Genomic DNA, 24420 nt, shown 5'->3' with positions numbered 1-24420 from the left:
AACCTACCAACAAACTCATAATATCTAATAATAAACTGCCAATCATAACACAAATAGTATGGTTTATATTTGCTTGAAATATAACAACAGTATATTTCATTTTATACTCTGAGTGTGTTTCTATAGTTTTATTTAAGCCCTATTTTGGAAAACAGAATATTATGAATGGTCAAAAGGCAATTTATACAAGTAAAAACCCATTTTAAAATTTATTGCCTGACCAGGTAGTGGTATAGTGCATAGAACATTGGCCTAGGATGATGAGGACCCAGGTCATCAGCTTGAGGGTGGTATCATAGACATGACTCCATAGTCGCTGGCTTGAGCCCAGAGGTCACTGGCTTAAAGCCCAAGGTCGTTGGCTTGAGCCTGAGGTCACTGGCTTGAGGCCCAAGGTAGCTGGCTTGAAGCCCAAGGTTGTTGGCTTGAGCAAGGTGTTACTGGTTCAGCTGAAGGCCCCAGGTTAAGGCACGTAAGAGAAAACAATCAATGAATAACTAAGATGTCGCAACTATGAGTTGCTGCTTTTCATCTCCCTTTCTGTCTATCAGTCCCTATTTGTGTGTGTGTGTGTCTCTCTTTCTATTCCAAAAAAACCCACCACCACAACAACAAAAAAACTACAAAGCAGAGGTAGTGCCAAAATTACTTTTTTGCAGATTTACTTTCATCATCTATTCAAAGGGAAAAAGTAGTACCTATCTCATAAGGCTGGTGTGATGATTAAAAGGAGTTAATCTTTTAAATAATTTAATATAATACCATACACAGTATTCAATAACTATGCCCTATTACTATAGTTGTCCTGGGTTTTCTTGTTGAATGCAACAAATTCTATTCTCTTGTTGGGGCTCAATTTATAAGTCAAATAAGACAGAATGAAAATTTCTCTTCAGAGAATAGTAATGATTTTTAACCTACCAGTTACCTGATTTACTATAATATTTTCATTTTCTTATGCTTATAACAATTAAAATTAGATGCATAAAAACAATAAGAACTGATGTTGCCCTTTCTTGAGATATCAATAAGAGGTTACCTACCTGTGCAGCTCTTCTGTTTTGTCTTCAGTTGGACCTACAATTAGTAAACAATGGCGAAGGACAGCTGCCATGACACGGAACTGATGAGAATCACTCTATGGCAAATAAAAAAAAGGAGGAGGAAAATTGGGGGTTGAATGCCTTAGTGAAGGAGTCTGGTATATCACTACATCCCTGGGAGTCATCTTATGGTCTGTCTTCCCTTCAAAACAGTCTTTTTTATATTGTACACCAAGAGGTCATAGTCATTGTCTCATATCAACAGCTCCAGCCACCTCCACAAATAGCTGAAACCAGAAGCTGTTGATCTAGCAGTTCCCTTAGGGTAGTGGTCCCCAACCCCCGGATCGGTACCGGTCCGTGGGCCATTTGGTACCGGTCCGCAGAGAAAGAATAAATAACTTACATTATTTGTTTTATTTATATTTAAGTCTGAAAAATGTTTTATTTAAAAAAAATGACTAGATTCTCTCTGTTACATCCGTCTAAGACTCACTCTTGACGCCTGTCTCATAAGTTTGACAATTATATTTTAAAATACCCGTTTTTATGCCAGTCACATAATTTTATTTTGTGCATTTATCCGTCCCACCCTAAAGGCTGGTCTGTGAAAATATTTTCTGACATTAAACTGGTCCGTGGCCCAAAAAACGTTGGGGACCACTGCCTTAGGGCATGTCAGGCAAAGAGAAACATGATCAGCATCCATGCATTACCCACTGTTTTACCTTATGATCAATTCAACTAAGGATCTTTTCCATTCCTAGAAAGTCTAGATTCTTCTCTTTGGTAGTATACTGCTCCAGTTTACTAGTCATTATAAAATTTCATGCGGATAAAATGCTATCAGACATTTTAGGACCAGGTTGTACATCCTTAATAAAAATGTCTCATCTCTTAACTTGCAAAAGAAATGTATTAAAATCTATAATCTATCATCTTCATTTTAATAAATCTTCTTAATCTAGTTCCTCCAAATCTTGCTCCTAAATTTCCTCAGAATTACCAGCAAGTGATGAAAAACAAGTAATCTGAGTTTAATCTATTTTTCTAATGTTTACTCATTGGTAGTGGTATTAAAGACAGAGTTAGAGCCTGACCTGTGGTGGCACAGTGGATCAAGCATCGACCTGGAATGCTGAGGTTGCTGGTTCAAAACCCTGGGCTTGCCTGGTCAAGGCACATATGGGAGTTGATGCTTCCTGCTCCCCCCCCACCACCACTGTCTCTCTCCCTCTCACATGAAATATATATATATATATATATAAAAAAGACAGAGAGTTAGAAGGAAGTAGGCAAACGGTGGGAAATAAACTAAGTTCTGAATAATCACTGGATTTACCTCATTTTTAGTGAGATCTTGGATCACTATAATTTATTTAATTTACCTGCATCAAAATCATATTTTCTTCTTCCAGATTTTTAGTGATTAAGAAGACATAAAATTAGTGGTAATTATAATAGAGATCCCAGATATGCTATACTTCAGAAAGACTAATTATTTCAAAAGATATTAATTTCTTTTAAACTTCAGGATATATATTTGATTTAAAGTCTACAGAAAGTGAAATATAGCGCTGGCCGTTGGCTCAATGGTCGAGTGTTGGCCCAGCATGTGGATGTCCTGGGTTCGATGTCTGGTCTGGGCACAGAGGAGAAATGACCATCTGCTTCTCCCCACCCCCACCTCCAATCTCGCTCTCTCTTCACCTCCCACAGTCATGGCTTGATTGGTTCAAGTACATCAGCTCGGGTGCAGAGGATGGCTCCATGGAGCCTCTGCCTCAGATGCTAAAAATAGCTGCAAGCATGGCCCTAGATGGGCAGAGCATTGGCCCCAGATGGAGGTTGCTGGGTGGATCCTGGTGGGACACATGTGCGAGTCTGTCTACCTCCCCTCCTCTCACTTGGAAAAAGAAGAAAAAAAAATTTTTTTTAAAGGTGAAATATATTCACACATTATACATATATATCCTATATTCAGATATATAACTCAGCCCTTCTAGAAAGAAGATGTCTCTTATAAATAATCTAACAAACAATAGGGCATACTTTCATTACTCGTAATACCGATGAAAATAATTACACATAACACCATTATGGGTAGATTTGAAAAAAATGAGACCTCAATACATAATAGAAAAAGCACTGTGCCTGGACTCAGGAGTGTAGGTTGTGACCTTAAGACAAATCATATAATTCTCTGAGCCAAAGTTTCCCCCCATGCATCTCCACAAACATTAGGTTGTTAGGGTTGTAAAAGAGTTAAAGAAGATGATATACATGAAAGTGCTCAGTACTTTCAATGAAACATTTGAAGGAGAGGAGCAAGAATGAGGGAGGAAAGAAGCAAATGATGATACTGATAAAGCTAAAATGAGCAATAATGAAATAATTTTGTGTTGGGGGAATGGTGAAGAGTAAAGGATAAAAGGGACCAGTGCAATGCCAGAGACACTAAGACTGGCAAAGTTGGAATGAATACTGTCCCTTTTGCCATCTATCTTCAAATGCTTGAATCAAAAATCTCTAACATGTAAATATACTTTTATTTATGTCAAGTTACAAAAAGCACATTGAATGCATGTAAAACTCATCTATTACTTAACTCTTAATCATATTTTCCTTCGTTTTGAAAATTAACTGGGAATGTACTTCCTTCTAAACTAGATTTTGCTTTATTCTTGGTATCAATCACAATTGTTCTCTTCTCATACTGATGTTGACAGGCCTCTTGCAAAACTATCCAGTTTGTTCTTTCCATTACTTGCAACTGTAAAACCCCAAATCCTACTTCTTTCTATCCCATTTCCTTTTGTCCTAATTTTCATAACACCAATTCCCAAGTTATACCGTATGTCTGCAATGCCCTCTTTTACCATAAATCCACTGAATTCTATTTTTCTACTCAAAATAACTACTCAAATTCCTGATTGTTGCCTCCACTCTGGGCAGTGGATTCCTTTCCATCTTCTAGGTTTCAGTTAAAATATCTTCTTGGAGAAGTCCCTTCTTCAACCACCTTACTAAGTAAGTTGATTCTTTCTTTCATTATTCTTTATCACTTTGTCTTACTAGGATTTCTTTCATAAAACCATAATTTGTAACTCCACATTTGTTTAGATACTTGCATATATTTATACATTGCCTTCTCCACTAACCTGTTACTTTATAAGTTTAGAGGGCATGTGTATAATAGATATTTGATCATTTTTAACATAAATGGTAAGACAAACAAAAATGCCCAAATCATAAGTGTACAGCTAGGTCGATTTTTATAAAATGAGCACATTCATACAATTAGCTCAAAAATGACACAATGCCAAGATTAAGAACCCCAGGATTCCCTCCTGGCCCCTTCAAGTGACAATCCTGCACTCCCCAAGAGTAATTCTAACATCTAATTCACAGGTTAGTAGTTCCTGTTGTCACTGAAATTTATATGAATGGGATCAGAAAATCTAGACCCCTTTATATCTGGTTGTGAAATTCATCCACGTTGTTGTAAGTGCAGTCTGTTCACTTTCATTACTTGAGACAGAAATGCTACTCGCAGGGCCAGTTTGTGAACCACTGCTTGTCCGCACCCTATTTGCCACTGATCTGTAATGCCATGGGTACAGAAGATGCACAGGAGCACTTAGAAACTTTCAAGCAGTTTGACATTATGTGTAATATTGTATTAAATAAGTTTCATTCTGGCTCTGGTCAGGTAGATCGGTTGGTTAGAGCATAGTTCTGCTACACTAAGGTTGTAAGTTAGATCCCCAATCAGGACACATACAAGAATCAACCAATGAATGCATAAATAAGTGGAACAACAAATCTCTCTCTCAAATCAATAAATTTAAAAAGAAAGTTTCATTCTGACAGCTAGGGGGAAAAATCTGGTCTTTTACCACAGTTAGGTTAAGAAAACACTACTGAATACAATGAATACAATTACAATTTACTTATCCATCTTACTCTTGATGGACATTTGAATTTCCAGTTTGGGGTTATACTGAAGAATGCTGCTATGAACATACTTCTTTACATGTCATTTGGTATGCTGGGTCATAGGGCATATACACAGGTGAAGTTTTAGAAGGTACTGAATGCCAAACAGTGTTTCAAAGTGTTTAAACCAATTTATACTCCCTTCAGTTTTCTACAGCTGCTTCAACACTTGGTATTGTTAGCCTGTTTAATTTTAATCATTCTCCAGTGCAGTGGTCTATGGTTTTATTGTACATTTTCTTGATGACTAATAAAATTGAACACCTTTTCATGCATCTATTGGTCATTTGGCTAGCTCTTTTATAAAGTACCTGTTCAAGTCTTTTGCCTATTTTTCTATGTTGACTGACTTTATTTATATAGATTTGTAAAACTTTTTAATGTATTCTGGATAGTTCTTTATTGCATATGTGTTTTAAATATCTTCTCCCATGTGATGGCCTGCCTTTTTAACTTTCTTCTCTTGATGAACTAATTTTAATGAAAATCAATTTGTCAATTTTTCCTCTATGGTTTGATCTTTATTTTGTCCTGTTTAGAAATCTTTGCCTATTTAGGAAATGTTTGACTTAAGATAAAGTCATAAAGATAATCTTTGTTTTTTTCTAAGAGCTTTATTATTATTATTTTTTTTCTGAAGTGAGAAGCGGGGAGGCAGAGAGACAGAGAGACAGACTCCTGCATGCACCTTACTGGGATCCACCCAGCATGCCCACTAAGGGGCGATGCTCTGCCCATCTGAGGCATTGTTCCATTGCAACTGGAGCCATTCTAGCGCCTGAGGTGGAGGCCATGGAGCCATTCTCAGCACCCGGGCCAACTTTAGCTCCAATGGAGCCTTGGCTGCAGGAGGGGAAGAGAGAGGTAAAGAGAGGAAGAGGTGTGGAGAAGCAGATGGGTACTTCTCCTGTGTGCCCTGACTGGGAATCAAACCCAGGACTTCCACACACCAGGCCGACGCTCTACTGCTGAGCCAACTGGCCAGGGCTTATTTTACCTTTTATATTTAGGTCTCTTACCTATCTCAAACTAATTTTTTAGACAGAGATTCAAATTCTTTTTTTTTTCCATACAGCCACACAATTGATCTAGTGCAATTTATTAAAAAAGCCCATCTTTCCCCCACTGTAATTCAATGTTACCTGTATCATAGATCAGTTGACTGCATATGTGTAGGTTTATCTCTCAACTCTTTATTCTACTCTGTACGTCTCAATATTTGTTGAATGAGTGCTATCATTTAAGATAAGTCTTACTTAATAAAAGTTAGAGTGGACATAGTTTCCTAGTCTTGGTTATTTTGCTGTGTGATTTTCTATAAATTAAATTCTCTGATCTTTAGTGTTCTCATTCTCAAATGGGGTTAGTGTTCCCATTTCACAAGGATAATAGAAGGATTAACTATAATTACAGTATTCTTTTTTTTTTTTTTGTATTTTTCTGAAGCTGGAAACGGGGAGAGACAGACAGACTCCCGCATGCGCCCGACCGGGATCCACCCGGCACGCCCACCAGGGGCGACGCTCTGCCCACCAGGAGGCGATGCTCTGCCCCTCCGGGACGTCGCTCTGCCACGACCAGAGCCACTCTAGCGTCTGGGGCAGAGGCCAAGGAGCCATCCCCAGTGCCCGGGCCATCTTTGCTCCTATGGAGCCTCCACTGCGGGAGGGGAAGAGAGAGACAGAGAGGAAGGGGGGGGGGGTGTGGAGAAGCAAATGGGTGCTTCTCCTGTGTGCCCTGGCCAGGAATCGAACCCAGGTCCCCCACACGCCAGGCCAACGCTCTACCGCTGAGCCAACCGGCCAGGGCCACTGTATTCTTTATATTATAAAATGTTATACAAACTCATGTTATACAACTGTCATTTACTTGCTTCATAATCTTAGTTTTGATATCTTTAAGTCATCAATAGTCTCTTCTGTGAAATAATACTATCTCCAAACGCTGAGGGGGAAAAGAACTCTCTAAGGACAAAGGGAGGAGGAAGAGAGAGAAAGCAGTCAGGTTTGTTGTGATAGTGAAAATAAAAACGAGATGACAAAAAAACAACAACAACAACAAAAAAAAAAACCAAGATGACAAAACTCAGGAAATTCTTTGAGATCTCTTTATACAGCCTTTATTTCTTATTTAGAGATTCCACTGTACTGTGGCTTTTTTCTCCTGTGCAAGCTGTAGATTTCACTTTTTTGGTAAAGGTATCAATTTCCTCACACCTTTTAATGCAAAGCTTTAACTGACCTAATCAATGCCTGAGAGAACTGGTTTTATTATCTCAGGGTAGTTCTAATTACTTAGATAAAATTTAGAAGACTCGTCCTATAGAAATTCAACTTTAATTCTATAAAAAATGAAACACACAGACAGACAAAGATAAGTGTGCACAAATGCATGTAATATTTCCTTATCTGGAAAGATTTTAGGTAGCATTTCATCCAAAGTCTGTTTTACCCTGACCCTTTTGCTTACCTGTACCGTAATTTTTTGTCTTACTAAATTGCACCTCTGTCTTCTTACAGGCAAAAAATATTTATCTATCTTTGGATCTATCATGGTGCTGGACATAAAGTAAAAAATGCTTTTTGAATGAACTTACAAAAGGAAATATTAATATTATACAATAGAGTGCTGTAATTCCAAAAAGACTAGCCATCTGCTCAAATAAACAATGTCATTAAAAGTTTTAGGCTTCTAGAAAAGTTTTTGATAGCTTTGCAAATTTAAACAGTATCATGAACTTTCACCCCTTCCTGTCAACTTGATGCTAATTTCTCCATACAGATATCAAACTGTATCACATTTTATTTTTCATTAAGAAAATATTCACTGAACACCTACTTTGTTCTTAGTGGAAAGGCTATGCCAGTGAGGTCTGATATGCCCTCAAAGATCTAGAACATATGGCATTTGAAGCAACTATGAATTGCTGAGGTGATTTTTTTTATTTTTGAACATATAGAAAATAGTAAATAATGTAACAAATAATTATATATCCACCTACCTTAACAGGTCTGATTTTCCTATTAGAGTATTAGTTCTTTGAGGACAGTGATACTTTATCTTGTATCTTATGTGCCTGGCACATAACTGGGAACCTGATAAATGGTTGTTGAAAAAGTGATGTAGCAAAAAACATGGCACAGCTTGAAGATTTATTTTTATCTACCGTAATTAATATTATGTCCTTGGGCTATTTCCTTCAAATAGACTCTAAAATAATCATGGAATTAACCTCTTCTGTTACAATGTGATATTCCCAATTACTTTCTAAGGATACTCACTGTTTTTATTTCACTCAAAAAGCATTCTTTAACTACTTAGTACTTAAACTACTTCTCTGTTTGCACTTGGTTGTCTGGCTCTACTATGCCTGTTGATTCTTGTATTTTGCCATTAGAGTCCACCTGGGAAGTATTGCAGAAGGGAAGTATGTTGAGTTAATGGATCTCTAAAATAACATGCTTTCCTCCATTAACAGAAAGACTAAGCAAAGGGTTAAAGCAGAAGCAAGACACGACCTTTTAAATTCACCTTTCTGATACTAACTTCAGGTCCTGCTAAAGAAATCATTTGGCCTTCTTAAACACACTGCCTTTAAGAAGGGAGAGAATGGGTTGGAGAAAGGGAGGAAAACAAGACTGACACCATATGTGGAAATAAGGCCAACTATATTTCCTACTGAATGGAAAGAAATCTCCAAATTAATTTGCTGATAGCATCAGCAGGCAGGCAGGAATTTAACACTGAGGCATGAACCTAAAAATGAACAAATGGCACAAATTTGCTAAACCTCAATTAAAACCTAGTTGTGAATTTTCTGTTTATGGTTAATTGTAAATGAACAGTCATAAAATTACCTACTAAAACAGTTAAAACCAAAACCAAACATCTGTATTTTCTGTAATGGCTGAGCTGTAAAACAGGTAATAATTTTTAAAAATGAAATGCCCAGGGTTTGAAAAGATATAAACTTGCACTATTCTTCTGAAAGTCAATTTGGAATGCATATCAAACCTTAAAATTTTAAAAAACCCTTTGACCCAACAACACTACTATGAATTTACCTACAAAGATTTTTACAATAAGAAAATTTACAAAAAAGAAAGAAAGAAAATTTACTGGCCCTGACCGGTAGCTCAGTGGATATAGTGTCGGCCAGGTATATGGACGTCCTGGGTTTGATTGCTGGTCAAGGCACACAGAAGTGATCATCTGCTTCTCTTCTCCCTTTCCCCTTCTCTTTCTCTTTTCCTCTCACAGCCAGTGGCTCAAATAGTTCGAGCATGGCACCAGGCACTGAGGATAGCTCAGTTGGTCTGAATACATCAGCCTCAGGCATAAAAATAGCTCAATACTGGAGCATAGGCCCTAGACAGGGTTGCGGGGTGGATCCTGCCTCACTACCCCCCCTCCCCACGAAAGAGAAAAGAGAAAATTTACTGTATTACTATTTGAAACAGCAGCCTTGCAAATAATTTAAATGCCTATACATAGAGGATTTGTTAAAGATTGATAAATCCTTATGAAGGAATACTTCAACCTTTAACAAATCCAATTATTCCTTTATAAGGATTTATCAACCTTTAATAAATAGAAGAAAGTTGTTAAAAAAATTTTTTTTTAGTTGAACTCTTTTTATCCATGAAATGAAATCTAGTTACAACCTGAATTTAAAAAGAAACAGCAAAAGCAATAGCAACAATCAAATGTGTTCTTTATAAAGTGAGGGTGGGGAACCTGGAGTGCTGCCCACTCATCCCTCGGGGGCTACTCCTAGGAGCTTGATGCTTCAAGGAACACATTCTGAAAACCACTATTCTACTAGAACATCTGTTGTGAAAAAGAAAAAAAAATCAAGATTATAAAATAACTCCAGTTTTGTAAAAAAAAACACACAAAACATTTATATTTATATATTATATAATGGAGAAGGGTTAGAAAGATACACAAAATGCAATCAGTGCTTATCTTGGAGTGGTAGGTAGTTCATATTTTCTCATTGCTTGGATGTTCTTTTCCCCATGTATCTTCTATAATTAGTGTGTATTATTTCCATATTCCTTTATCTCAGTTGGTATTTTAAAGTATATATTAACAATTCTTTAGGTGCTTGCTCAATTGGAGAGAGATGTCTTTCATTTGACATTCAAGAAGATATTAAAACCCAGGTAAATGAATTCTTTTTTTTTCTGAAGCTGGAAACAGGGAGAGACAGTCAGACAGACTCCCGCATGCGCCCGACCGGGATCCACCCGGCACGCCCACCAGGGGCGATGCTCTGCCCACCAGGGGGCGATGCTCTGCCCATCCTGGGCGTCGCCATGTTGCGACCAGAGCCACTCCAGCGCCTGGGGCAGAGGCCACAGAGCCATCCCCAGCGCCCGGGCCACCTTTGCTCCAATGGAGCCTTGACTGCGGGAGGGGAAGAGAGAGACAGAGAGGGAAAGCTTGGCGGAGGGGTGGAGAAGCAAATGGGCGCTTCTCCTGTGTGCCCTGGCTGGGAATAGAACCCGGGTCCTCCGCACGCTAGGCCGACGCTCTACCGCTGAGCCAACCGGCCAGGGCGGTAAATGAATTCTTACTGGCAAGTTTCTCTGTGCCCTTATTATAGATTTTCTTTATATTAAGTTGTGGGTACCTCACTAAAAAATACTCTGTACTGATATTTGTGTCTTTTCACATGCTGTTCAATTTCTGGTAACTGTTTATCCCTCGCTCTTCAAATGGCTGAATCATTCTCAGTCTTCAGATCTCAGGAGGGACCTTGGAGGTCTTCCATGACTGTACTAAATACTCTCAATCATTGTATTGTTTCTCTTAGCACTTAACAGAATTTAAATTATATATTTGTTTATTTATTACCTGTTTCACTAACAGAACTGGAGTTTCATGAAGGCAGAGACTATAGCTATTATTGCTAATATATTACATAATTCCCAGCATAACACTTATCAACTGTTCATAAATACTTGTTGACTGACTGATTGGTTGACTAAATGCTAAAATTTGAATTTGGAGATGCAAGTGGCTTAAAATAACCTTTCCCAAATTCCTGCCTTAATAGGTTGGCAAGATGCTGCTTCAATACTGTTTAAATTTCTGATACTATATAATAGCCCAGAATAATATTAATGCAGTACATTTTTTAATGATTGTACCATCGATCCACAGCTCACAAGAGGCACTAGGTCTGCTAAGATGCCTGCTTCAGGACTACTGATACTCATATGCCTTTTATAGAATAAACATTCTATAACACAGAATGAGTATTTGCCACATCAACATTTTCTAAAGCTTCTTCAGCTCCACTAAGCGGTCTAGTCTCAATTTACTAATATTTATTACACGTCATCCCATACATACACTGATGTGCAGCCACTGAATTATAAACCCTTTTTGTAAGGAATCTAAATAGTGTGAGCTACTATTTTGAGCACAATTTAAATAACAGGAGATCCAACAATGGCAAACCAACAGTCTCAGAAGAGCTCTTGCAACTAAATGGAAAACTTAAAAACATCAAAACAAACAGCGTAAGAAAAATAACCATAGAGGGTATCAAATAAGCATAGAGACATAACATTTTAAATACTTTCAAATATTTGGTTTCAAAGCATAAATGGAGCATGTGGGCTTTCCACATCTTTTTCTGCCAAGTCGCAGGAAAAACTGACCATACTATGGTCATCTAAAATAGCTGCGAGGACTGATCTTCAAATATTTGGTTTTAAAATATAGACCTATTTGCACTTTATAACGCAGATGCCTGCACACTCCCACTACAGTATTGCACTGAGATAATCCTTTCAAAGTAAACTGCTGGCAAAAACAGAACTTTATTCATGGTGAGAACCACTTCAAATGGACACAGCAAAATGTTAACCTAAGTCCTAAAGTCAATTGTCAGAAAAGATAATTTGCTCTGGCACCAAAATGCTTCTTTATAAAAAATTTTAATTTTTAAAGGCAGAGACTTAATTTCATCAGTTATTTAAGGTTAGGAGAGAGGGTAAATGTGAAATGTTAAAATTCTAGAAGCAAAGAAAAAAAGTGTACATCTGCTTCACTTAAAATTTTTGACTTCCTTAAACTAAGTTTCTTGTTTAGCATACTGTTCTTGTGGGTTCTCAAATATAAACTATCAAATCTGCCTCACTTTGGGTTGTTGGACGGTCCAAGCCACAGACAAGGATCTTATTCTAGAAATAAGTCAAGTGGTTTAAAATAACCTTCCCATACTCTCATGTAATTGTACTGGTTTTCTAGGACTGTGTACAAGCATGGCTATCTCCTTGTAGTCCCACACTTCTGATTGCTATCTAACACTACAAAGTAACACTAGGAGACTGGGATGACATGTGATACAGTATCTTTTACTCTTCTGAGCAGACATAAATTCTGATTGATCAATTTCAAATGGCCTGATTTATCTTAACTTTTAAGATGGCAGCCACTGAAACCGCCTATACCTTTATGGAACACATTGTTTTATTTCCCTTTAAATCTTATATCTTGTTACTGAAAGAGGCACTTAAAAAAAAAGAAGACACATGATAGTACAACTCAGAAAAGAAATTATATTTGACATCTTACAAAACAGTAGCCCATCTTCACTCTATTCTTCTGATAAGTGTTATACAAATGGAAAAAATAAGACATAATTATAATGGTTAAGAAATTAATCTTGAGTCATAAAACTGACTAATGGGGGAAATGGAACTTTTTCCATTTCCTCCATTAGCATTCCTCCCTTGCCAACTAAATTCCATAGAAGATAATGCCCTTTTTAACCTTACCTCTTTATGCACCTTCCAACTGTCTACTGTCACATTGAAGAGAGCTTTGAGGGCCTCAATGGCACAGTCTGTCTCCTGAGGTGAGAGAGGAGGTCCATTATGGTCTATGGCCGATTCATAGTCATCGGTCCACTTGATGCTAAAGGCACTTTCCAAGATCTGGGTTAGCAGCGGTAGTCCCTGGAGCTCATAGCGCAATTGTGACCTGATGTCGGTGTGCAACAGAGACAAGAGGAAGAGCAAGCGCAAGTCAAAGCACTTAATGTCATTGATAAACTTTCTGTCCTTGCACTTTCTCAGGAGGTTACAGAGCTTTGCAGCAAGGTTAAGTTCCAGGCTGAGCTGCTGTGCCATCTGACTGTTGAACACTATGTTACACAGACATTTTAAGGACTCCACAATGACCGGGAACTCTGAGACCTTCTCCAAAGAATCATCCGACTCATTTAGCTTCCCTAGTCGCAGCAGTATCTGCATATTTTCCTTGGTTGTTACAGGAACTAAAACCTTTTTGTCTCTGGAGAGAATGCGGAGAACTTCCAGGCAGGACACTTGACATGTTGTTGGGATGTCCTTTACAAGGATTTTAAATATACCTTCACAGAGTTTCTGAAAAATAAGAATGAGAATGCAAAAATCATTATTTGGCTTAAATGATTTAAAATAGAATGTTTCTCTCTACCCATGTATTTAGTAGCAGTTCAAAATCTGGCTAGAAAATTTTATTATTTTTAAGTCAGAAATGTTATAACTGAAGGAGACCTTATATCTGGTATATATCTTTTACTTTACAGATATAGAAACTGAGGACTAGAGGGGTTAAATTGCTTTTATTGGGCCACAGTGAATTAGTGGGGTAAAAAGTACTAGATAATGGGTTCCCTAATTTATAGCCAAGATTCTTTCTATAAAATCAATTATTCTCTTTTAAATTGACTAGTTTCAAATTTCTCAAATAGCTTTGTTCTCAATGAATTTTTAACATCAGACTAGACATAATATTAGGATGGAAGGCAATCAGTCAGAATCATAGCTGTTCCCTTCCCAGAGTAAAGATTAATGTCTTGAGATTTGGTTCACAATTGCTCACAACTATAGGTTCTTGTAAAAACAAACAAAAAAAACCCCCAAAAAACAAGCAAACAAAAACTTTAACAGGTACGCATTTCTGCCAACTTTTAGCTGTGATATTTCTTCAAAATTTATAGTTCTATATAAGTAGCACCATGTTTTATAAATCTTTTAACTCCCCTTAGCTAATATGTAATAACATTTTTTGTGTGTGTATTTTTCCGAAGTTAGAAGCGGGGAGGCAGTCAGACAGACTCCCGCATGCGCCCCACAGGGATCCACCTGGCATGCCCACCAGGGGGAGATACTCTGCCCATCTGGGCCGTTGCTCCATTGAGGCCGGAGCCATTCCAGGGCCTCAGGCAGAGGCCATGGAACTGTCCTCACCTCAACACCTAGACCAACTTTGCTCCAATGGAGCCTTGGCTGTGGGAGGGGAAGAGAGAGAGAGAGGAAGGAGAGGAGGAAGTGTGGAGAAGTAGATGGGCACTTCTCCTGTGTGCCCTGGCCAGGGATTGAACCTGTGACTTCTACATGCCGGGCCGACGCTCTACCACTGAGCCACTGGCCAGGGTCAACATGTAATACCATTTAATCATTGAGTGACACCCCAAAGATCTTCTGCAGACAAAACTTCTAACGTTATTCTGGGTTGGGTTCCAAAGAGGTCTTAACCCACATATATAATGTCTTTGAGCCAGTCACAAATAACTGCAGACCAAGTACCTGTAACTGCAAAAGTGTGTTCCTACTGGGTAGATAAATTTAAAAAAAAAGTCTCCTTTCTCTGGCAGCCCCGTGCCAGCACACATGGCTTGGGAAGTTCAGAGTATGGGCAAGATCTTAGTTCTCTTTTGTTTTCTTGGTGTAGAGCACAGATTACACAAACATGTAGTAGTCCTGATTCCAAATCTTGCTACTACTATATCAGAAACAATTCTTTTAAAATGAATCCAAAGTGTACTCTCTCTTGAATTTTTTGAAAAGTAGTTATTTCTATCATTGCCAAATTTAAGAACCACTGATCATTCATTCTCTTAAAATTCAATATACAGCTTTCTTCTCCATTGACTGCTGGTCTGAGTCTTTCAAGTTTATGCTTTATACATGGAGCAAGTATAATCATTCCACTGCTAACCATTTCTGTACTCATTATATTTTATAAAAACAATAGCAACAACAACTATAACCAATAGTTGATTTTATAAAGTTTTTATTAACCTATCATCAGGCTTTAACTCTTTTGAAAAAGGCTATCTGCAGGTCAAGCATTAAGATTTTGGTAGGAATCCCAGGCTATGCACACCTTCTTAGTACAGCTATAAAAATGAAACCAATTTAAAACATATTTATACTATGTTCTGTAAGTGGAGGTGGCAAGAAAATTAATTTGACAAGCTAAAAAAATTTTTTGTAACAATATCAACTCTATCTCTGCCTTATCTGATAACTAGAAGGATCTTTCATTTAATGTTTTAATATCATTGTTAAATCATATTTTTAATTAACATAGTTTTGGAGTAGGGTAAAGTATAATGTGCCCATTATTAAAAATATATAAAACAGGAAAAATTTTCTCCAGTTTCAGATCTTTCACATCCAAGATCTATGCCCACCAAATTCCACCTACAACTTCTTATGTGTTATATTCCTGGGGGTGGATTCCAATAATCCTTGGTCCCACATAATTTTACAGAAGAGGGTAACCATCTACTTTCATATTTAAGTTAAGAAATGGGTAATAAAGTATTATAAAATACTATATGTGCGAATCTAGAGTTCTACATACCTTCCATTCTAAACCAAAAACAACACCAGAAAAATCTATGGGCAATATGGCCCTTTTCTTCCTCTGCCTTCAGACTCAAGAAAGAAAAAGAGCAAAGCATGAATATAAGTTGGAATAGCCAAGGTTATAAAATAAAACAAATGGACTGTGAAGCTCTGGGACATGAGAGCTAAATGAAAGAGATGAGAGGTAACTACAAAATTTATAGTTAATTACTACCGCATCTAAGATCTTACAGGAGATCAACTAGCAAAGAAAAGAATTCTAGTTTTCAAACAGTTTTCAATCAATCTAGTTTTAAAGCACAGTTTTCTTAAATATATCACTTCTCATTACAGACTTGTTTCACATAATGACTGTTAGGTAGGTTTTTGCTATAATGTCCTTCAAAAGTAATACCACTTCTTGGACAATAACACCTCCAGCCCTCTTATTTGTATTATAACTTTTAAAAAAAATCAAAGACATACTCAAAATATAAAACAAGAGGTGATATTTGTTTATTTTATTGATTTGAGAAAGAGAGAAATTGACTTGTTGTTCCATTTATTTATGCATTCATTGGTTGAGTCTTGCGTATCGGTTTGATCCCTGGTCAGGGATTGAACCCACACCTTGGTGTATCAGGACAATGCCCTTGCCAACTGAGCTACCCAGCCAGGGTAAAAGGTGATATTTAATAAGACACTCATTGCTTTACTCAATACAATAATTTCTATTCAGAGAATATCATAAAGAACAAATTAATAAATCATGTACCACATTTGGATGAACTAGAGAAGTGCATACCAAGCAAGAGGAATGAAGTAGGCCCTGGCCAGTTGGCTCAGCCGTACAGCGTCAGCCCAGCATGTGGAAGTCCTGAGTTCAATTCCCAGTCAGGGCACACAGAAGAAGTGACCATCTGCTTCTCTATCCCTCACCCTCCTCTCTCTCTCCCTTTCTCTTTCTCCACCTCTCACAGCCATGGCTCGAATGCTTTGAGCAAGGTGGTCCTGGGTGCTGAGGATGGTTCTATGGCCTCACCTCAAACACTAAAATAGCTCAGTTGCTGAGAGCAGCAGCCCCAGACGGGCAGAGCAATGCCTGGTAGGGGGCTTGCTTGGTAGGTCCCGGTCAAGGCACATGCCAGAGTCTTGTTTTTCTGCCTCCTCGCCTCAAACTTAATTTAAAAAAAAAAAAAAAAAGGAATGAAGTAGTATTTTTTACAACTTCTCCTCTGTTGAGTGTACACAGGTTTTTTTAGCTGAAATGAGCCAGTGTCCTTTTTCCTACTGATGTCTATCATATCCCCTTCTTCTTTTCCAAGTGTACCAAATTGACTTCCAGTACCCTAACTGTATGTCCTGAGCCATTTTCCCCACTGCTCCTTCCCTGCTATCATACCCATCAGTCAGAACCCTACTCTTTTTCTTAGGCTTAGTTCAAGATCTAAGGGGTCTATATAAGCCTCCCAGCCACTCCCTCCTTTGCTTTCTTTCTTTTTGTGCCAGCAATAGCACTTAGTTTTCACCTTTTCATAGAATGAGCTGTTGGGGCATTGCACTCCTTCTCCAGACTGCTTGGGAACAGAAGCGGTTTCATCTGTAGCCCAGTGGCTGGTCCAGGTGCACTATAACTATCTTTAAGTGCAAGAAGACCACAAACTCCTAAAGAAACCTGCCTTAAAGGCTACCACTACTCCAGCACTTTCCAGAGTATGACTTTGTTGTTGTCCTCCTTCACCAGCCACCACTCCCTATCAAGTCTTCTCTTTCTTTGTTTGCAAGAACAACAGACCATCATTACATTTCATGTGAAATTATTTTTATTTACTTTCAAAGTATTTATTTCTACAAACTTGTTTTCATTGTTCAATTTTTCGGTCTAAACATTATTTTGGTATCTTAGATAAACAAGAAACACTTTTTTCCATTAAAATTTGTAAAAATATTTTCTGATATTAATAACTTTTCATTTAAAAGGTCAGGTTTTCAGGAATGAACTAAAGTCATAGAACAAAGGTTAGGTAGCTTACAAAGTAAAATAACTAAAAATCAAAAGACTGAGAAAAGGTCCTTTAAAGATGCTCATTAGCTTAATAAGCCACAGTTCTTTCTGTAAAGTTAGAGTGCAAGACCCAGCAGCTTAGACTCAGGAGTAAGATCCCTAATTATTCCCCAATGCAAATAGCAGGCATTGTCAAAAAAGGTTTAGTAGTTTGTCCTGAACTAAAACCCTACAGTATGCTATAGCAGTGGTTCTCAAACTTCTGCCTGCATCATAACCACCTAAAGGGATTATTAAAACCCAGACTATTGCACCTCACTTCCCGAGTTTCTGATTCAGCAGATCTGGAGTGAGGATCCAGAATCAAAACAAGTTTCCAGTTGATGATGCTGCTAGTTTAAGAGCCATACTTGGAGAACCACTGAACTATAGTTAACGGACTGATGGAAGTTGGATATTAGGGAGTAGTGGTAAACAAGGAGTAATTGACCGGATAAAGGCAGGAAAGTAGGCTGAATGAAAAGCAATTAGCACAAATACTTCTTCTTGACTGTCCTGCGCTAAAGATGTACATGGTTGGCGGAAATAAGAATAAGATATCACTGTCTGGTCATATTACCTTTCTTAAATGTTAAAAACCACTAGAAGAGTTAACTATATTACTTGTTTAAGGTCTGGGATCCTGGGCTTGAAACTTGCACAGTTTACCATCGACTCTAAAACCAGAACAGTGTTGTAATTAAGAGCAGGGGTTCTGGATTTAAAATGCTTGTGTTCAAGCCTTGGCTCTTCTACCAGTTCTCTCTCGCAAGAGAAAGGGAGAGACAGAGACAGGGAGAGAGATGAGAAGTATCAACTCATAGCTGGAGCACTTTAGTTGTTCACTGATTGCTTCTCATATGTACCTTGACCAGGGGGCTCCAACAGAACCAGTGCCAGTGACCCCTTGCACAAGCCAGTAACCTTAGTCTTCAAGCCAGCGACCCCACACTCAAGCTGGTGAGCCTGCACTCAAGCCCAATGATCCTGGAACCTCGACACCTCAAGTTGATGCTCTATCTACTGTGCCACCACTGGTCAGGCTCTTTTGTCATCTTCTAACAATGTGACCTTGGTAAGTCACTTAGCTTCTCTGGGTCTCATTTACTGTAGGACATCACGTAAGTACAGCACTTTGAACAGTGCCAGGTAAGTGTCAAAGTGTTCAGTATAGGTTACCTTTTATATATTATTGTAAGATAAAATCTCAACGCTCTCATGTTAGCATTTAGAACTCTCCAACCTGCTTTTTGAGTCTTCTCTGTCATACTAGTATTCCTCTATCAAACCCTGCTTTTAAACTATATTCATTTCCAAATTATCTCACATTGAGCTCTTTCGCTTTCTAACTCTACATGCATCAGTCCTTCTTCCTCTTTGACTATTTAAGTTTTAACTATTCCCTAAAGCTAAACTTAAAATTCAATTTTGATATAAAGTTTTCCCTAACCACTTCAGTTCCCTCAATTTTTTCTAAGGAAAATCCAAACCATAGTTTGTAGAATCATTTGGTGCTCAGCACATTCTTCCTTAGTTTTCTTATTATGAGTGTGCCTCAACTACTAAAAGCTCATTGAAGGTGGAAAGGACAAGGGTATCTTTTTTTTTTTTTTTAAATGAGAAAAGAAAATGTACTGCAGTGGCTTTTGAATTGGAAAGACCTGAAAAAAAAAAAAAATAGAAAGACCTGGGTTTAACCCTGGCTCTGCCATTGTGTAATTCAAACATGTTAACTTCTTTGACTTTCACTTTCCCATCTGTAAAATGGGAATAACATCACTCATAGATCATAAGGTTGTTGTGAAATAGAGTCTGGGGCATAATAAGCACTCTTTTAATGCTGACTATTATAATATTTTATTTCTTCATAATCCTTATAACCCTCAGCGGACCAACTAGCATTAATAAGTTTCCCAAATCTGAAGCATTAATAGAGGTTTATTAATGTTGTCTTGACATTTCTCCTTTCTAAGAAGGAAAGAGAGCTGTAGTAAAGGCTATTTCTGTGCTTGTACTAATAAAATGGTTTGTCCCATTGGGTAAAAAAGCCTTTTCATACAAGTAACAGAAATTTTGTGTCTTAGTAAAAAAGTTCTTTTTTCTGAAGAATTTAAATTACTTAAATATATATGTTCTTTAAAATGCAAAATGAATCAAACTATTAAAGAAAACAGAAAAAAGTTCATAATTATACTTGCTAGTATATTTTTAGGCAGTGGGCAGATGGATTTACCCTTAGTCAATCTATTTGATTATCAGTAACAGCATATTAATTTAACATGCAAAGTTACAATAATCATGTGTATATAATTGTCCTCTTTTACATTTAATTTTTAGTTTAATTATATGCATTTCCCAATATTGTATGGAGTCCTTAAAACCTTATTTTTTCTATAAATATAATTTAAAAATCAATGTAGCATTAAATGACTCCTGTTCTCAATAAGTCTATACCATGAAATACAGCAGAGTCCAGAAAGACAAGTGAACTTAGCATCAGAAGGGATGGCTGCATAATTTTAGTAATTATCGTAATACTGTTTGGTTACATGCTTTACAGTTTACAAAAAAACTTTTATGTATGTTCCTAAATATAGAAAATGCTTACTTAACATTTGCTTCAGTATTCTTTAAATAATAGCCTAAAGACACTTAGCTACAAAGCCAGAACTCGATCGAGATCATCTAAGTCCTGTGTGATTTCCATTTAAGTGAATGATCATACTATAGCTGTGATCTCGAGCCTGTCATTTTATTAGGCCTCTTTCTTCATCTATACTATGCATCAAGACTCTCTAGGGAAACCTTTCAGCTCAAAAATGATAGGATTTTCACTATAAACAGAAAAACTATGACCAAATAAAAGAACTAAAGGAAAAAAAAAACTAGGATCAGCTTGGGCTTTACTATAAAACAAACAAACCATGCTATAAAGCAGGGGTACTCAACCTTTTTATATCTACCGCCCACTTTTGTATCTCTATTAGTAGTAAAATTTTCTACCCGCCCACCGGTTCCACAGTAATGGTGATTTATAAAGTAGGAAAGTAACTTTACTTTATAAAATTTATAAAGCAGAGTTACAGCAAGTTAAAGCATATAATAATAATTACTTACCAAGTACTTTATGTTGGATTTTCGCTAAGTTTGGCAGAATAACTCTTTATAAAACAACTTACTATAGCCCTGGCTGGTTGGCTCAGTGGTAGAGCGTCGGCCTGACGTGCAGGAGTCCCGGGTTCGATTCCCGGCCAGGGCACATAGAGGCGCCCATCTGCTTCTCCACCCCTCCCCCTCTCCTTCCTCTCTGTCTCTCTCTTCCCCTCCCGCAGCTAAGGCTCCATTGGAGCGAAGTTGGCCTGGGCACTGAGGATGGCTCCATGGCCTCTACCTCAGGTGCTAGAGTGGCTCTGGTTGCAACAGAGCGACGCCCCAGATGGGCAGAGCATCTCCCCCTAGTGGGCGTGCCAGGTGGATCCCAGTCGGGTGCATGCGGGAGTCTGTCTGACTGCCTCCCCATTTCTGGCTTTGGAAAAATACAAAAAAAATAAAAATAAATAAAACAACTTACTATAGTTAAATCTATCTTTTTATTTATACTTTGGTTGCTCCGCTACCGCCTACCATGAAAGCTGGAATGCCCACTAGTGGGCGGTAGGGACCATGTTGACTACCACTGCTATAAAGCATATGTAAGCATTCAAATGATCTATCATGACTTATATATGCTTATATATGTACTACCAGGTTTGAAATCCTGAAGTCACCGGCTTGGGTGCGGGCTCACCAGCTTAAGCACGGGGTCACTGGCTTGAGCATGGGATCATAGACATAAACCCATGGTCACACTAGCTTGAGCCCAAAGATCACTGGCTTGAAGTCCAAGGTCACTGACTTGAGCTCAGGTCACTGGCTTGAGCAAGGGGTCACTCACTCTGCTGTAGCCCCCCCCCATCAAGGAACATATGAGAAAGCAATCAATGAACAACTAGGGAGACTAAGGAGCCACAATGAAGAATTGGTGCTTCTCATCTCTCTCCCTTCCTGTCTGTCTGTCCCTATCTATCCCTCTGTCTCTCCGTCACAAAAAAAAAGATGATTTCTAAAAATATTTAAAAATTAAAATTTTTATACATGAAAAAGAAGTTTTTGCTTAAGAGACATCTTCTATACTCTGGAAACCCAAAGAAGTTAAAAAAACACTTCTGAGACAAATGTTACTCAAAATTTTCTGCAGACTGATGCCAGTTCACAAACTATGCGTTACTAGGCCATGAGGAGACAGATACATGAGTTGAGGCAAGTATAAAAAATTGAGAGTATGCATTTAGAAACTATTATAGCAATTTAATGTTGCTAAGACACCCACAGATATGATTATTTCTTTTAATGATTCATTTTTATTGTATTTTACAAAAGTAGTGGTCTACTGCAAATTAGGGGAAATAAATAAATAACAAAAAAGAAACAAAAACTTGGTTCTTTGTCACAAATCACTTGAGAAGCACTGTTGTAGAGAACACATTTTATCCTATAAGTTTTCTTCAACTACATAACCAACATAGTAAAACTAACTCAGATTTCAGAGTAACATGGAAATAATATAAAGCCTCATAAATGTGCTTATCTAAGACTTAGTTTTCATTGTTAGGCACTGTGACGAAAACTGATAGTTGTCCACCAAAACCCAGTCTCTTCTTCCACAGTAACAGAACTGCAGCAAGGCCATGACTGCCTCACTACACCACATTCCTCAACTGCTCTCCATGGCTGTATGACAGAGCTCTCACCAATGATGAGTATGAACACATTGTATACTGTTTTTACCTTTAGGATAGTGAGTATGTCTTCTCCACTTTTTTGTCCTCTTCTGCAGCCTAGACAAGGCTCAGATAAGATAGTAAGTGTGACATGACACTTTGGAAAGAAACTGGGCCACTGAATAACTGTATGAAACAGAGTCACCCACTTGTCTGATCACCTCAGAACTGTTACTTGAAAAGGTAACAAAAATCTATATTCCTAAGTCACTTCTATCTTGGGGTCCCTTTGTTGCAACAACTTATATTTACCATATTTTTCGCTCCATAAGATGCACCTGCCCATAAGACACACCTAGGGTTTTAAGGAGGGAAATAAGAAAAAAAATTCTGAACCAAATGGTATGTTAAAATATTTAATAAAATACCATATTTTTCGCTCCATTAGACGCATGGGCATTTTCCCCTATACTTTTTTGGGGAAAAAAGTGTGTCTTATGGAGTGAAAAATACGGTAAATTTAAATAGAACACAACTTTGAAATATGGTGTCCCATCAATGCCCTCTACAGAACACCTTGCATCATCATTCCATAAATAACAGAAGTTATAATTCACCTCAATGACTGACTACTCTCTATATCTAATACTAAGAGTTAGACTAACTTGGCCTGGTTTCACCATGTCTGGTGGTTAGCATATTCATTTGTTCATCTAGTCACCCATTCATCAAGAATTCAACAAGAGTCTATTTAATAATCCAAGGCAATGTCCTTGGTACTAGGGAGATAATGGTGAACTTTTAAGGAACTTAAGATTGAATGGTGGAGAAGTACAAAGAAATATAAGCTATGTGATAAGTAATATGACAGACCTAAACGAGAGTTTCTCAGCCTCACTCTGACATTTTGGACTAGATAATTTTTGTTGTAAGGGGATATTCTGTATACTATAGGATATTTACTAGTATCCCTGGCCTCTACCCACTAGATGCTAGTATCACCTTCCAGCCACCACCACTACCACCCTGTCATGGAAATAAAAAATGTCTCCAGAAATTGCCAAATCTCTCCTGGGAAGAAAAGTTCACAAATCTAAGGCACCTAGTCCAATCTCATGGGAGGGAAATGGACTAGTTCAGAGGAAAATATCCTAAGAAAGTGGCATCTAAGATGACAGTTAAAATGTACATGTCGAATTTCCATTCGGTCATTTAACAAATATTTGAGTGCCTACTATAGACAAGACATTGTGTTACATGATAGGTGTCTACAGCTGTGAACAAAACAGACATGATTCTGTTATGTGTTATGGGGATCATAACCTAATGAGAAAGACAGATGATAAATAAAAAATACATAATTAAAATGTTATAAAGAAAATGAACATGATGCTATAATAGAAAATAACTGCAGAAAGGATCAACTTTAGATAAAGTTAAAGCCAAGTTCTGGTGGTAAGCAACTGCTAAATGTGCAGAGTAGAAGAAATAGCAACGCAAGCAGAACCTGGTGTTTAAGATCCTGAAAGCCAGTGTGTGTGATGTTAATGGCCAAGTTGTGTAAGATTTAAGCTGGACCAGATTGCTTGAAGTTTTACAGGCTCTGATAAGGAGATTAGACTTTAAATGCTAAAAAAGGTTTAAGTAAAGGAGAAATACAACCCAAATAAAATTTTTTAAAAATCACAATGGCTGCTGTGTGCAAATGAATTGGAGGGAAACAAAAGCAACTTCAACCAGACAAGGAACAGTGGGGAGGGAAAGAGGTGGAAAGATTTGAAATGCAGTTTTGAGGAAAAATTGAAAAGTATATACTTGCTATTGGTTGGGGAGAGGGAGGTTTCTGGCTTGCGCAATCTAGTGCCATGTATTGAGAGAGGGATGATGACTAGAGGAAGAACAGATATGGGGGGAAATTCTGTACGGACACATTA

General features: G+C 37.7%; 1 protein-coding gene and 1 non-coding gene across 6 annotated transcripts in view; one reads left to right on the top strand and one right to left on the bottom strand.

The window, feature by feature from the left end:
- The window catches only part of RIC8B (RIC8 guanine nucleotide exchange factor B), a 110323-nt gene that overhangs the window by 59776 nt on the left and 26127 nt on the right, over nt 1-24420 (bottom strand). For all 5 annotated transcript variants that reach the window (XR_010729539.1, XR_010729540.1, XM_066263606.1 and 2 more), the window contains exons 3-4: nt 12839-13447; nt 1044-1138 (exon numbers count right to left, since the gene is read on the bottom strand). Coding sequence is in view for 3 of the 5 variants with exons in the window: in XM_066263606.1 (XP_066119703.1) it covers nt 1044-1138; nt 12839-13447 (704 nt within the window). In the remaining 2 variants the exon portion in view is untranslated. The remainder of the gene's footprint in view (nt 1-1043; nt 1139-12838; nt 13448-24420) is intronic.
- TRNAV-GAC (transfer RNA valine (anticodon GAC)) lies at nt 20910-20985 on the top strand. Its single transcript has one exon. It is a non-coding gene; the product is annotated as a tRNA-Val (tRNA).

The sequence above is a fragment of the Saccopteryx bilineata genome, chromosome 1 (genome assembly GCF_036850765.1).
Source record: "Saccopteryx bilineata isolate mSacBil1 chromosome 1, mSacBil1_pri_phased_curated, whole genome shotgun sequence".
NCBI lineage: Eukaryota > Metazoa > Chordata > Mammalia > Chiroptera > Emballonuridae > Saccopteryx > Saccopteryx bilineata.
The sequence above is the reverse complement of the archived record's forward strand: the minus strand, read 5'-3'. Positions and strand labels throughout refer to the sequence as shown.